A 14,320-nucleotide genomic window follows, 5' to 3' on the forward strand; every position below is an offset into this window, starting at 1 on the left:
GGCCGTCTGGAAGGTAGGAGGGAAACAGCAGCGCAGGAGGAGGCACAGGCTGGCGCTGAAAAAGTCGTGGTCTTGGGCAGAGAAGATAGCTGGAACCCGGCATCCTGCAGTCCTCCGGAGGCAAGGAGTGGCAGGGTGGAGGCCGGTCCCAGAAAGACACTCTTTTCATTTTTCATCACTTTTGGCAGCCTCCCTCATTTCCATAAACATTCTTCCTACTCCCACTTACTTCTACCGCGACCCAGTTAGAAAACACACACACACACACACACACAAACACACACACACAAACACAAAAACAAAAACAAATCGATGACTGCTGACTCTCAGCAAGGGCCTTAGGACGCGGCAGACTTGGCTCGGTACCCTGGAGAGCGTCCTTGGGCGGGGTCTTGGGTGGGCGGAGTCTGCAGCCAGGCGGAAGATCTAAGCGATTGAGGGGCAGAGGGTGATGAGGAGAATCTTGGACTCAATCCCTCGCCCCTTTCCGCACCTCCCCATCCAGATACTGTCCTGGGGAAGCCCCTGTCCCGGCACGTGGGACTTAGAACATCTTGGGTTCCATCCATTCAACGTCTTCGTCCATGAGGAAGTCAACTGTTTACTGAGAAATTAGAGTTATTCCCCCAAATTTTACAGTTCTTTATATTTTGAATCTGTGACCTTGTCTTTCATGTGAGGAAATGAAATTGGAGTTCAAAGAGGTGAAATGGCTCCCTTAGGCGTGTGGCAGAGCTGGAATTTAAATCCCATCTGAGCCCTGGAGCCCACTTCATCTTCATTGTTCTGGACTTTGACCTTGTTCCTGATGATCCTGCTACGGGGGAACTGTAAGGTGTGGGCTGGCATTTGGATAAGGAGCAGAGCACAATACCTTGTTCCCAGGAGATTTCTGAGCAGGAAGCCACCACTACCGTTTCCAGGTGGGAGAACAGAAAGGGGGCCAGTCAAGGCTTCGAGCACCCACACCCAGGAGGCACCCTCATTTGAACTCTTCTGGCCCAGGTCCACTGACCAGCCCCTCAGGTCTGTGAGCAGATTCTGAGTCCGAGGGAGAGCTGTGAGAGACAGCCATGGTCCAGACCTTGGGGAGCACCTCAGCTCACAATCCTGGAGCAGGGAGGTGCCAGGCTAAGTAAGACACCAGTTCCTGAACTGGCTCAGTTGTCTTAGAACCATCCTGATCCTTGTTCCCTCTGAGTGAGATGCATTTCCCCCAGAGCTTTCTGTGATTTTCAGGTCCATCTTTGGGGTTCCAGAGGGGAAGCAAAGGCTGGCACGTCTGAGGCTATGGGCCTCCTGCGTCTAGAATACTCTGCTTGGATAGGCTGCGTGCACAAGCTGGCGCATTCCTGTCCTTCAGCTTGTGTCAGGTTTCCATTAAGTCTCAGGGGCTTCTCTGCCTGGAGCCGTGTGTGTGTGTGTGTGTGTGTGTGTGTGTGTGTGTGTGTGTGTGTGCGCGCGCGCGGGGGGTGGCACACTCTCCATGATTTGAAGAGATGAGGTCACCCGTGAGACTCACCATAGCATCTCCTTGGATTAGCTCTCCCTTCTGCCTTTAAAGACACAACTAAGACCCTCCACTGGAAACATTGGCAACTTCCTGCTTGGGTCAGGGTGGGCAGAGGGGCAAGAAACAGTTTGAGTCATAGCTGATGGGGCTGACCAGTGGCAGGTGTCTGCAAACGTATGAATAAATCAGTGGTAGAGTCAGAGCTCCATTTCCTTACCCTAACAGTCTCCCACCCACCACCACGCCTGTTTCATGGTGTGGCACTTTCTCTCCCACGCACATTAATTGTCTACTGAGACAACTGCCTACCTGTTCCTTTGCTCAGTGCTCCCATTCTGTTAGGTTAAAGCTTTGACCTGAAGAGTCCTCCATGAGGACAGGCTATGGATGCAGATCCCCCCCATGCCTAGAACCTGTGGCCACTGAAGGTGGGGGAGGAGCACCTGGGTACTCACAACTCCTAGTAGTTCAGGCATCAGCTCCCACAGTGGCCCTGGGAAGCAGTCACCAAAGGTAGACTCTGTGACAAGGCTGAGTCTGCTATGTGACAGGCAGCTCACACTGGTTGCCCTAGGACGCGACACAAAGACAGCCAGAGTGCCTAGAAGGGATGACAGCTAGTTCTGCAAGAGGCTTTGCCGTCCCAGATTCTGAGGATAATGGTGTGTGTGTTCCCACCCTGAGGGATGTTGTGGTGGGGCCTCCGAAAGTCTGGGTTGTGTCCTCCTGTCCCTGGGGTCCCCAACCCCATCTTGGTTCTTATGAGAACGCTGTGTTTCTGCATCCTTTCTGGTCTCTGTGTTTCCATCTTTATCTCTCTGAGATGCAGCTATCTCTCCCTTCAGATGTTTCTCTCTGTGTCTGTGTATCTCTCAGTCTCTCCCTCTGTGTGTCTTTTCCCTCCTCCCTCCTCTCTCTCTCTGTCTGGGCCTCTCTCTGTTCCTCCTCCACGCTCCCTCCCCCTTCTGCATTATCAGACTTGCTCTAGCCTCCTCCCAGAGCCAGCCTAGCAGCAGAGGCAGTAGCAGCCGGAGAGGCAGGCGGAGCAGCCCAGGCAGCAGAGCTGGATCGTGTGTTGAGTACAGGCAGAGTCAAGAACCAGCCATTGCTCTTGGTTCCTATGCCTGCTGGGAGTGCCCCAGTCAGAACTCTGGGCAGTGGGGACAGGGGGGACGGGGCGAGGTGCCACCTTAGTCTGGCTGGGGAGGCAGATGATGAGGAGTGATGGGGCAGGCATGCGGCCACTCCATCCTCTGCAGGAGCCAGCAGTACCCGGCAGCGCGACCGGCTGAGCCGTGAGTACTAGCAAGGGGATTTGGGGGCTGGATAAGCAGCAGCGAACGATACCACAGACAGGGTCTGGGGAGTCCCTCTCGGAATTGGGGTTGACATGGAGCTCAGCCACATGGGAGGTTCAATCCTGCTGGGGACGGCTGCAGGACGGCAACCTAGTTAGGGGTCTCTGTATAGAGGAGTGATGCCTGGCATCCTTCCAGGAGGTGATGAAGCTGGGGTCCTGAAGAAGGGCTCCTGGCTGGGGGATGGGTGGTGAGAAGCCTGAACTATCCTTAGGGTGGGGTGAGGAGTTTGGCCAAGGAGTTTCTAGGAGCTCTGGTGGCTGAGTGGTGCTTCAGCACCATGGAGAAGGACAATCTTTGCCAGGACTGAGTGTAGAGGAGTCTAGGGTGTGTGTATAGGAGAGAATAAGGATACATATAAGTAAGAGTGATCCTAGAACAAGAGAGTATCAGGGCAATACATTCCATAGAATCAGGAATTAAGGGTTTGGGACATTACTTTATGCAACTTTCACCTCAAAGCCTCCGTCCCAGGATAGTGTAGTGAGAGCCTCGACGCTCCCGCTTTGTTCAGGAGCTGCATGAGTGTATGAAGGAGCCACTGTGAGAAGTTCCAAGGTGGCAAGCAGGTGATGATGGTGGAGTGGTGCTGGTGTGTGTATGTGTGTGTGTGTGTGAGCACGCGTGCACACGCACACGCATGCACACACCTGTGGAATATAAGGGGCATCCTGGGTGTGGAGGTCTTGAGGGTTCTGGGGTCCCTGGGTTGGATGTGAAGCAGGCTGTGTAGGGTTGTGTGGCTGTGGTAGGGTATTTCCTGTGTCTGAGTGAGAGCGGGCTGCCTCAGCAGGAGGAGGTATGCATGTCAGGTCATTTGCATATTGCCCTGCATGCTAACGTGTGTGCTCTGTCACAGCGACTCAGTATGCATGTTGTTTGCTTGCTTGGGTGTGCATTCACCGTTGTGTGTTATTAGTGCTTGAGTAACTGCTCTTTATGTGTGTGTAGGTGGATCTGTGTGTTCACCTAAAGTGTTCTGGTGTGGGTGTGTGATCACGGGGCTGGTGTGAGAATATGTGTACATCTTGGTCTTTGTGTAATTGGTGTGCATGTGTGTGCCTATTGGTGCCCACTTGTGTGTGGGTGTTTCTTTTCTTTCATGGTTGAATACACAGTTGGGACACTTTGGCCTGCCCAGGGAGGGAGGAGGTGGCTGAATGTGTGACCACCTCTGTGAGCCCAGGACAATTCATTCTATACCCTGTGGAGAGATGCAGAAAAGAAATTGGCAATAATGGCCCTGTCCTCTGGGGCCCCCTAAACTGCACAGACACAAAATAGCTTGAGAATAACGAAGCAATAAAGAGCAGCACAAGCTAACAGGTGGTGCATCCTGGGAATGGTTTAAGCCAAAGCCGAGAGGTGGGATTGGGCAGAAGAACAGGGAGGAAGCTGTGGAGACATGCTGTGGAGAAGTAAGTAGCTGCAGCCTGGGCAGGAGCCACAGCTTGCAGAACTTCCAACTCCAGATCCCCTGGGCTTTGTACAGAGGTCCCAAGGGAACCTTGAAGAGTTTTCTTCAAGGGAGGGATATGAATATTTGGGCAGAGGAAGGATGGGACTATGTTTGTGTTAGAGACCTGCTTCAGTGACACTCGCTAGGTTGTTCAGGGAACTGGGCCCAGAAAAGGAGAGCAGGGGCCAGGCCAGTTCAAGGAACAAGGAGGTCTGGGGCCAAACCAGACAAGTCAGCCAAGGGGGCAGATAGAATAGAACTTTCTGCAGTGTATCTTCAGGTGGGGGGGGGGTGGTGGGAGAGAGAGAGAGAGAGAGAGAGAGAGAGAGAGAGAGAGAGAGATCTCCTAGCTGAGGTGCACAGTGGCAGAATTACCTTTTGCTACCTCCCCTGACTGCCAGACTAACTAGAGCTGGGCCTTATCCTCAGCCTGGTCCTCAGCAGCCTGGTCATCTTCTCCTTTGGGCTCCTGGGCTGCTCTGGGTCCGGTCAGCTCACTGGACATTGATTGCCCATGTTCCCTGCGGCTCCAATCCCACCCACCACGCAGCTCCTGCCACTTTTCCTGCTTCCCACTCCAGCTCTTGTCCCCAGAGACTGCTGATGGCTTGTCTGGGATCTAGCCAAATGGTGATGGCGGGCGGGGGGAATGTACTCCCATCAGTACCCCTCCCCGTCTTAATGGACTGGAGTCTCACTCTCAGCTACACTGCTGCCAGCACTGCATTTTTCTGCCTTCTGCTGCCAGGGCCTTTAAAATATAACCCCTCTGCCTGGCTCCTTCACTTACTCATTCATTACTTCATTCATTTGTTCATCAACAGGGCCTCCCTAGAGCCTGCCTGGTACCCATGACATGGTCATTAGAGGCACTAACACAGTCTTCACACTCAAAGCATGCTCAGTATGAAAGAGACAGGGATGGAAACTGATACCATACAGTGTCACAGGGCTGTATGGAAAAGACTCTGAAGAAGGAATGTTTGGCTGGGCCCCAAAGATGCTCACAGGCAAGGAGCAGCAGAACAACATGTAAAGATAGGAAGATATGGACATTTCAGTGTAGCCAAGGCACAGAACGGACCCAGGCCAGGAGCCAGAAAGGGCATGGAAAGAGACAGAGGCAAAGGGCCCAGCATTTATAGGGTCCCCAATGTCACCCCCAGGAGTGTGGCCCTTTCTCAGGAAGTGGAGATGGGTAAAGATTTTTGGATAGATTGCCTCTGCTAGGAAGCCCTCGTAGACTGTCTCTTCTCTCTAACCTCATAACCCACCCTGCAGTTTTCGTCCCTCATCGGTCAGGGTTGATAAATGTAGCTCAAATGCATCCCTGTGACATCCCCTGTATTTACTCACACAGCCAAGGAGTCCCTCCATGGCTGCTTCATCTTCCCACCCTACTCTACAAGGTTTCTTCTCCAAATCTTGGATGTCAGAGCCATCCCGTGGCAGTTGCTCCTTTCCTCTATGGTGTGCTGGCTGCCCTGTCCAGCTCCTGACTTGCACACTACAAAGGCACTCACTCCTTTCTGCTTGGGTAGCTCGTTCTTTTAAAGCAACCCCAAGTAATTGGTTTGGCTTTATGTCCTTTCTCTATGCCAGGTCATTGTCCTTATCCTAAGCTGTTGCACTCAGGGGTATAAATGATCTAGGTGGGGCAGCATCTCAGGCAGGACAGCATCCCAGGCCGAGTGAGGGAAATGAACAGCTTTTAGTAAAGGTACATAGTGAGCTGAGTAGGGGCAAGACAGGGGGCTGACTCTTCTTTAGAAACCATGGTACAGAAGCAAGCATGGCCTGAAGGAGAAACGAGGATAGATTATAAGAAGAACTTTCCACCACCATAGAAGAGCTGTGGAATCTGCTGGCTGGGTGACTGGGCTGGTGGAGGAGAAAGTGTCTCAGGATGAGAAAGAGTTGGAGGCAAGTCTTTATTCATCCTTGATCCTCCTGCAGGTAACCCACAGCAGCCAGGAATAGGGAGACGGGATTCAGTGATGGAGGGTCATTCATTCATTCAGCAGCCTTTCCTGGTGCTGCTGCCCAGCTGAGTACTGCGTTCCTAAAAGGACATGGATGGAGCCAGTGACAGCGATGGAGGAAGGAACCACGTTCCTCTCTTGTGCCTGGGCCACTGGCGCAGCCTTCGAAGGAAGAGTCACTGCTAGCCAAATTGAGAGCACACAATGCGCAAAGGCCAGGCAGGGATAGCATAGCTTTGCTTATGCCAGGACTAGCAGAGCTCAGAGTGGCCTAGGTTTGAAGTGTGTGCTGGGAGGGAAGCACTGAAAAGGGAGCAAGGAATCAAGGTTAGACAACAGGTAGCACTTCCAGCCAAGAAGGTGTCTCTGATAGCTCGGAAATGTAAAGTCTTTTAAATGTGCAACAATTTTGGTTGCTTCTAGTGCCCCTACTCAGGGCCTGCCAAAGGACGAGAATGGCTCAGTGAAATAAGCAGAGACCCTGGAAATGAGGGCAAGGCAGTATTTGTAGAGTGGGAGCCCTTCCAGAAAGTATCATGCAAATGAATGCAAAACAATATTCAAATCAGCCCGTTGAGCTTGGCAGGTTAGGCGCTGAGACAAGATCTCCTGCTTCAGTGCTGGCCTCCCGCTCCCTCCGCCCCAGGCCCAGGCAGCCAAGATGGCCTCATCCATCTCCTGCTCAAGTGCCCTGGCTTGTCTGACCCGCAGACTATGGCTTCCAGGGTGGGGACCACCAGCTCCCTGTCAGTACCTCCATCCTCTTGGGATGTCGATATATTTAGTAACGGGGATCTTTTCACACGTTTATCTCTCATTGTTTAGCTGCCCGCTCCCTGGGAAAGGCCAGTTCCCTAGCGATGTGACCCACTTCTTGATGTCCCTGAAGTGATAGACTCACTGCCCTTTTTGAGGCAGCTGGAGCTTGGTACAACAGAAAGAGTAGGTGTCCGACATCTGGGAGGACTTCCCACTAGTGATGCTGAGGTGAATGAACCTTGGGATTTCTGGGGTGCTCTTCCTGGTTCAGAAGAAGCTTTGAAGACAAGGTGGTGGGGGTGGTGGGTGTGTGTGGGGTAAGGTGGCAAATAGACATGGGTTCTTCCCAGAGCCACGTGGTCCTGGAAAGTTGCTCCACTTCCCTCTGAACAAAAAGTGTGCAGTGGCAATAAGCCTTCTGTCCTCACAGGATAGTTGTGAAGAATCTGGAAGCACAGATCGTAGCGCTAGGAATTCGGTGAGTGCTCATATAGAGGCTAGCTGCTGTCACTGTAGAACACCCACACTCACCTACACTTTTAGACCACGGCTAGGAGCCCAGAGAGCGTCAGTGTGTGGGAAAGACAGGAGGCGGTGGGTGTGGTGAGAGGCACAGATGCTCTGTGGGCAGAAGGAGGTGTCTGATGGACATAAGACCACCTTTCTAGGCTGCACCTGCCTGGTCTGAGGCCAACCCCCAGAAGGTACATTGGAAGAAAGAGCTCACCGAGGAAGGGGTTAAACTCGTGGCCACACCCACAGCAGCTTGAGTCATTCTGGGAATTGTAGTTTGGTGTGAGTTTGCACTAAGTACACTTGGTCTAACCTCTTTCCAGCCAAATCTACACCCTGCCGCTGAGGCTGGTAGTTGGCAGGCCCTAGTAGGGTAGGGGTTGGGATCTGGGGAGCTCATAGATGAAGCAGCCTTGACCCTTTCTCTGCTCCCTGTCTGCTTGCTGTGTGCTTCAGTGTGGCGTTAGGAGCAGGGATCAAAGGATTAAGTCATAATGAGAACTCTTGCACACGCACAGGGAAGTTTACAGCTGCCTGAGCCCGATTTCCACAGCTATGATCTTCTTTAATCCCCTCCACAAACCCAAGAGGCTGCTGTTTTCTGGATGAAGGAGCAGAGGATTCAAGAAGGGACTGACTTGCCCACTGGGATGAGTGGGGGCGGGGCAGGCTTGGAGCACAGGGCCCTCAGGCACCCAAAGCTCCTGATATTCTCATGAATTATTGGTCCAGATGGTGAAGCACTAGCCTTGAAAAACAGGAAAGATATAGACGGTTCAAGTTGGGGATGAGGCTTCTCAGTTGAGGAACAAGGGCTGCCTGGGACGATGAAAGCAAGAGCTGCATTCTGTGGGATGTAAGGCCGAGAGGAGTGGGGAGCTAGGCCTAAAGACCCGATGTCAACCTGAGAGTTTGGATGTGCGGCTGTGATCTGCCAGAACTCCCATCCCGAGGGCTTGAAGTGATGTCACCATGGGGTTATGGCATTGAAGCCTCGGGAGCACTGATTGACATGGACAGACCAAAGGCTGTCTAAAGCTCAACTCCATTCTTGGAGCACCCAACACTTGGGTTCTCTTCCTCTTCTTCCCTTTTGCTGCCCAGGCTTGGAATTGCTACTATACAACAGAGCTGTGCTGTAATGTCACATAAGCCCAGCAGGGGTCGCTACACACTCCATTCCAGCCCCAATCTTGGATGTTAGGTGGACCAGGAGGGAAGAGTGAGCAAGGAGCTTAGATGGGGGAGAGAGGGTAACACATTGCTCCCCACCTCCTTTGAGCTCCATTGCAAAGGCACACATAGTGGGGAGTGAGGACAGAGAACACTTGGGACCTCAAAGCAGGGACAGACATGAGCTCATAGATAGGAGTTTCCCACCTCAGTTCAGGGGCTGACTAATTGGGAAATAGACTTAAGAACACCTTATGTTTAGTTTTTTTTTTTTTTTATTGTTTGAAATTTGTCTGATGCTGAAATGCAGAATAATATTAGTTGTTGTTGTTGTTGTTGTTGTTGTTGTTGGTGGTGGTGGTGGTGGTGGTGTGTGTGTTTGTACCTTAGTGTGATTTTCCAGTCTTAGGTATGTGTATACTGGTCAGAGAGGGGGAGAATGTGTAGACTTCTGTTTGTGGGAAGGCGTGTATATATTTGTATATGTGTGCTTGTGTGTTCATTCTGATATCTGAATCTTGGTAGACGGTTGCGTATGCAAGCATGGCTTGTATGCATGTGTGTGCACGTATACAGTGTTATGCACATGTGTTCTAATGACACTGTGGGTATCTGTTTGCAAGTGCATGTGTGTGAAGGGCTTCAGGCCTGTACTGCTGACGCAGTAAGGCCTCACTGAGGTCTGGCCCCTCATCATCGTCCCTCTTGAGTCCTGCCTGCGTGAGGGTAGAGAGAGCTACAAGAGGTCAAGCTTCCGCAGTGGACATGCTGCTCAAGCACACGAACTCTGAGGGCCCTCAGGGGACTCTGGAATCCTCTGCAGGCCATGAAGACCTTAAGGAAGGGTCTTATTGCCTTCATGTTCAGGTTGGGTGGCTGGAATCTTTGGCCATTGATTGAGAGGCTAGATGTGGCTGGAGAGGAGAGATTGCATTCCTTCCAGGAGGACAATACCTTCATGGCGCCCAGAGAGCTTTAAGGCTCCCAGCCCAGTCCCCTTATACAGAAGCAACTATCAAAGCGCAGAGAAGAACAGTGAAGTCACCCAGTGAGATCAGAGAGAGAGGGAGAGGGAGAGAGAGAGGGCTTAGAGTGGCAAGAAGGGTGTGTGCCTGGTCTGGAAGGCCTCTCCCTCAGCCCCTTAGGCAGTTGGGGCACCCTGAGGAGATCCAAGTCTGTGCTTGTGCCTCCTTCCACCTGGGTGTCTCCACTCCTCTTGGCCTTTGCCTTTGAAGTTTCAACCAGCGCTTCTGCAGGCCGCAAGAGGCCTTCCGGGGGCTTGTGAAGTCTGTCATTCCACAGAACCCAGGGACTCCTTGAGAGGAGTTTAGTGATAGGGGTGTGTGTGTGTGTGTGTGTGTGTGTGTGGTGTTCCTTTTAGAGCCTCAACTGTGTCATTTTGAGCAGAGCCTTTATTTTAGGCTTCTCCCGTTCTGACATTGAAGGGTTCCCTATGGTCTCTCCATGAGCTCTGGGGGCTGAGACAATGCTGGGTTATGGATGGGGAGGCCCAGAAAGCCAGCTCCACCCAGAGCAGGATGCAGGACAGCGTCGGGGCTTCTTTAGGAAGAAGGCTCAGCTCCCTGCCCCCTGGGATAGGCTGTGCTCCACTCATGCGTCAGGAGGCTACACGTGGGTTCCACCTGCCAAGAATTTTGTTGCAAACTAAAGTTAACATCAAGCCTTAGCTGCATGGAGGGGCCACAGGAAGCTGTGTGGGGAAGCTGGGCTCTGCTGGGCTCCTTAGCAGCTGTGCTAGTTAGCACAAGGATGGGAAGACATGGCCTGACTGAAGGCTGAGAAGGAGAAAGCCTTCCCTGGCACGAGAGAGAAATCTGCCCTCTTGAACTTTGGAATTCGAAGCCCCAGTGTCTTCCACCTGAGCTCATTTGACCCCCATCATCCAGGAAGAGTCTTGGAACAGACAGGGGCCAGTGTTGGGGGGTGCGACAGGTTCTGGCTGCACAGGACTGGGGTGGGAGAGGTGAGGAGCAGGCAGGAGGACCAATACCATGTCAGAAAATTCAGAATTGCTTTAAAGCTTTGAGTGGCAGCCCAAAGTGGAGAGAAGAAATGTTTTTGAAGTGTTTTTTCTTTAATTACTTTAAACATTTAGCTTATATGTGTTTTATTTTATTTTTGCCCCTTTGAGGCAAGGTCTCATTGTAGCTCAGCGTAGCCTGGAATTTACTATGTAGTCAGGATAGCCGTGGGCTCTTGGGCTCCTTGCCGATCCCCCTGGAGTGCTGGGATTTCCAGCATGCAACACCACAGCCTGGAGAGGGAAGGGATGTCTCCAGAGTGTCCTCTATAAAATCTTCGGCATTGCTTGTTTAATCACCTAACAAGTCTTCAAGGAGCCAGGACCGTGTGTAGAGAACAACCGAAATGCCTCTCGAGTTTCCCTGTAGGCTGTGCTGAGGCGGGCTTCCTGTTGAGGGTCTAGATTGGCAGTGAGAAGGCCTGGGGCAAGAGGAACACTGGACCCGAGAGCCAGAATTTAAACGTGGAGAAGGAACTGCCAGTGACAGTGACAGTGACAGTGTGGTCACTACTGCCTGACAATAGGAGTGGGGTGCTGAGGGGCAAACACCCGAGCTCTCTGCCTTTCCACTCTCTGCTTTCCTGCAGCAGTGCCCCACCTACATCAGCAGAATTCATCTGGAAGTATTTATGTGTGTGTGTGTGTGTGTGTGTGTGTGTGTGTGTAGTGGTGTGTGTGTGTATGTGTTTGTATGGTGTATATTTGTGTATGTGGTGTGATATGTGTGTGTGTCTGTGGTGCAGTAAGTGTGTGTCTGGTATGCATGTGTGTGTGGTATGTGTGTGTGTTGTATGGTATGTGTGCATGTGTGGTATGCATGTGTATGTGGTGTACATGTGGTGTGTGTGGCTTGGTGTGTGGTGTGTGGCTGTGGTGTATGTGTGATATATGTGGTATGTGTGGTAATGTGTGTGCCAGTGTTGTGTTGTGTGATGTGCATGTGTGTGTGTGTGGTGTGCATGTGGTATGTGTGGCATAGTGTATGGTGTGTGTGCGCTCCAGTACACGTGGGGAGAGGGTGTGTGTGTGTGTGTGTGTGTGTGTGATAAGTCCAGATGAAGCATCAGCTAGAGGCCAGCCTCCCAGCAGAAAGGATTGACCCTGAATCTGAAAGGACAAATGGATGACAGGAAGACAAAGTCCAGAGAGGGTAGAGGCTGGCCCACAGTCACACACCTGGATGATCCTCAGAGTTCATTCCTATGCCAGGTCTAGCCCTCAAACCCCTGCTCTCACATTGACTTTGCTTTCTGGTAGGTGCTTCCTGAGGGCCCCCATATGCACATACATGGTGGCTGTCTGGGAATGCCTTCCTGCCCTGCTTGTTGCTCCCCCTAGCTGCATCATCGGGTAGGGGGTGCTGTAAGGAATGTCCTTAGGATCCACTCACCATAGGCTCCGCACTCTACAATGCCACCTACTTGGGCATTTCAGCCATCCTCGATGATGCCCAGTGTGCTCTGCCCAGGCTCATCACCCAGCCCATGGAGACAGTCCTCGCCCTGCTGTGTTAAAGACAGGAGTGCCCAGATGTGAGTACTGGAGTGGCTTACTAAGATGACTCCCAGTGCTGCTGGAGTTGACCTACCTGAGCGATAGGGTGACAGGTACAGGGCTCTAGGGCAGGAGGAAGAACCTGGGGATAAAGAGGCAGACAAGGACTCTCAGCTCCCATCAGGAAGTAGAGGAGGGCTTCTGTGGGGTCAGGTTACAGTTACTCTGGGCTTAAGTGGATTAAGTAGTCAGAAAAGGGATGCTGTGTGGACCCAGATGAGAGGTCAGAAGTCCCCCTGAGGGATGGCTGAAGACTAAGTTGCCTTGATGGGTCAGAGGTGTCATGTCAGCTCTACCCTGACTCACTGACCTGAGTTGTGGTCAGTTTTCTTTGATGCTCCCGATCCTCCTTCAGGGACAGCCCTCCCTGCTTCATGCTGCCACTGCTGTATACTCTTGGAATGCCCAACAGTGTTACCCATAGGTCATACTCCCCAACTCTCTCCCCCGAAGAGCAAAGCTGGGCCACTGCTCTTCATCTCCTTGTTATATTTGTGACCTCAGCAATACCAAGTCCACACCAAGTTCTCTCTTGAAGAGCTTCATCCTGGCTGAGGTGTCCATTCTTACTGTCCTGAGCCCTGGCTCTGGGCCCTCTTGGGAGATGAGTCAGTGAGGGAGGCTCCCTCGTGATGCTGAAGGGTTAGGTACTCTGGCCCAGCCACCTCATCTCTGCCACACACCAGCGGGAACCTTTTCAGCTTCCAATGGGCCTTGAGCCTTGACTCATTATCAGGGATAATTAGCTACCTTCAGCCCCACTCAGTGTGTGGTGATCATTAGGTGCTACTGTGGGCAGCTGAGTCCTTTAGCTTCCTCTGGCTCCAGCTGCCTGACCTGATGAATTAGGTGTCATGGCCACAAACACACAAGGCACCGAGAATCTAGACTTAAGGACACAAACACCAACACAGGTTCTCAGAGAGATTCGTATCTCCCTACATGAAGAAGCTCACAGCACACAAAGAGGCACCAGGTACACAGCAGTCATTAATGTGTATTGAACAATAGACACAGGCTCATCTAAGACTGACCTAGAAACAGGAGAGAGAACAACTAGACACATCCAAGCACACAGCACAGAGCAGACTCATTGACCTAAGCAGACAGCATGGGTGGGATTCAACTCATGCATGCTGCATCCTAGGAAATCACTCATGATTGGCACGGGCACAGCACTGCCAGAGTCAGACCCAAGCACTGGTTGAGTCTGTTTCTATTAGGGGAAAATCCATCCTTATGATCCCTGCCTTTTACTCTGGTCTCAGGGTCTCCTCTTTCAGAGGACTTCCTAGATCCCAAAACACTATCGATGTATTGATATAGATGATATATACATATATATTGATATCAATATATATGCATTGATATAGATTTAGGGCTGAGCAGGGCTAGCACTTATTTTTGGCACTCTGACCAGTTACGTGTCTGCATTAACAGCTGCCCACTGCAAAAAGAGGCATTTCTGACCAAGGCTGAGAGCAGCATAAATCTATAGGTATAAACATAAATTTAGAAAGCACTTTGACAATATACCCATTTAACAAAACAACCATAGAGGGTTGCCCCTGTGGCCTGTGACCTCCGCAGCTACAGGGGTCTGGATAAGTTCACACAGTGCCAGGCATGAGTGTTTTTACCGTAGAGCAGGCCTCAAATCCAATCAGAAAGCAGTTGGTTCCCCATTACACTCATGCCCTTATGCACCAGTGGCCACATCTTACCTGGTAGGTTAGTGTTGTAGCATGCAGGGTTCATGGCTGAGTTAACTATAGATGTCTTCTCTCCTTCAGTATAATGATACAGTAGCCTGTCTAATGGATACATTCTGGTGCTGTGAGAGCTAGCCAGCTGGGAGAGTTTCCCAGCCTGTTCTTGGTTAATTTCTCTATGTCCTGCAACCAAAATGTGTGGTGTCTTTGACAACAGAATCTTAACATCCAGTTATGATAGGCGATCAAGGGC

The 14,320-nt window shown here is 51.6% G+C and overlaps 1 protein-coding gene across 4 annotated transcripts in view; it reads left to right on the forward strand.

Moving 5' to 3' along the window:
• The first annotated feature begins 2,503 nt into the window (after positions 1–2,503).
• Positions 2,504–14,320, forward strand: part of Pde2a (phosphodiesterase 2A, cGMP-stimulated) — a 91,139-nt gene continuing 79,322 nt past the window's right edge. For 3 of the 4 annotated variants that reach the window (NR_152192.1, NM_001143848.2, NM_001008548.4), the window contains exon 1: positions 2,504–2,808. Coding sequence is in view for 2 of the 4 variants with exons in the window: in NM_001143848.2 (NP_001137320.1) it covers positions 2,738–2,808 (71 nt within the window). In the remaining 2 variants the exon portion in view is untranslated. The remainder of the gene's footprint in view (positions 2,809–14,320) is intronic. The other variant, XM_006507525.4, reaches the window with a different exon arrangement.

The sequence above is a fragment of the Mus musculus genome, chromosome 7 (genome assembly GCF_000001635.26).
Source record: "Mus musculus strain C57BL/6J chromosome 7, GRCm38.p6 C57BL/6J".
Classification (NCBI taxonomy): domain Eukaryota; kingdom Metazoa; phylum Chordata; class Mammalia; order Rodentia; family Muridae; genus Mus; species Mus musculus.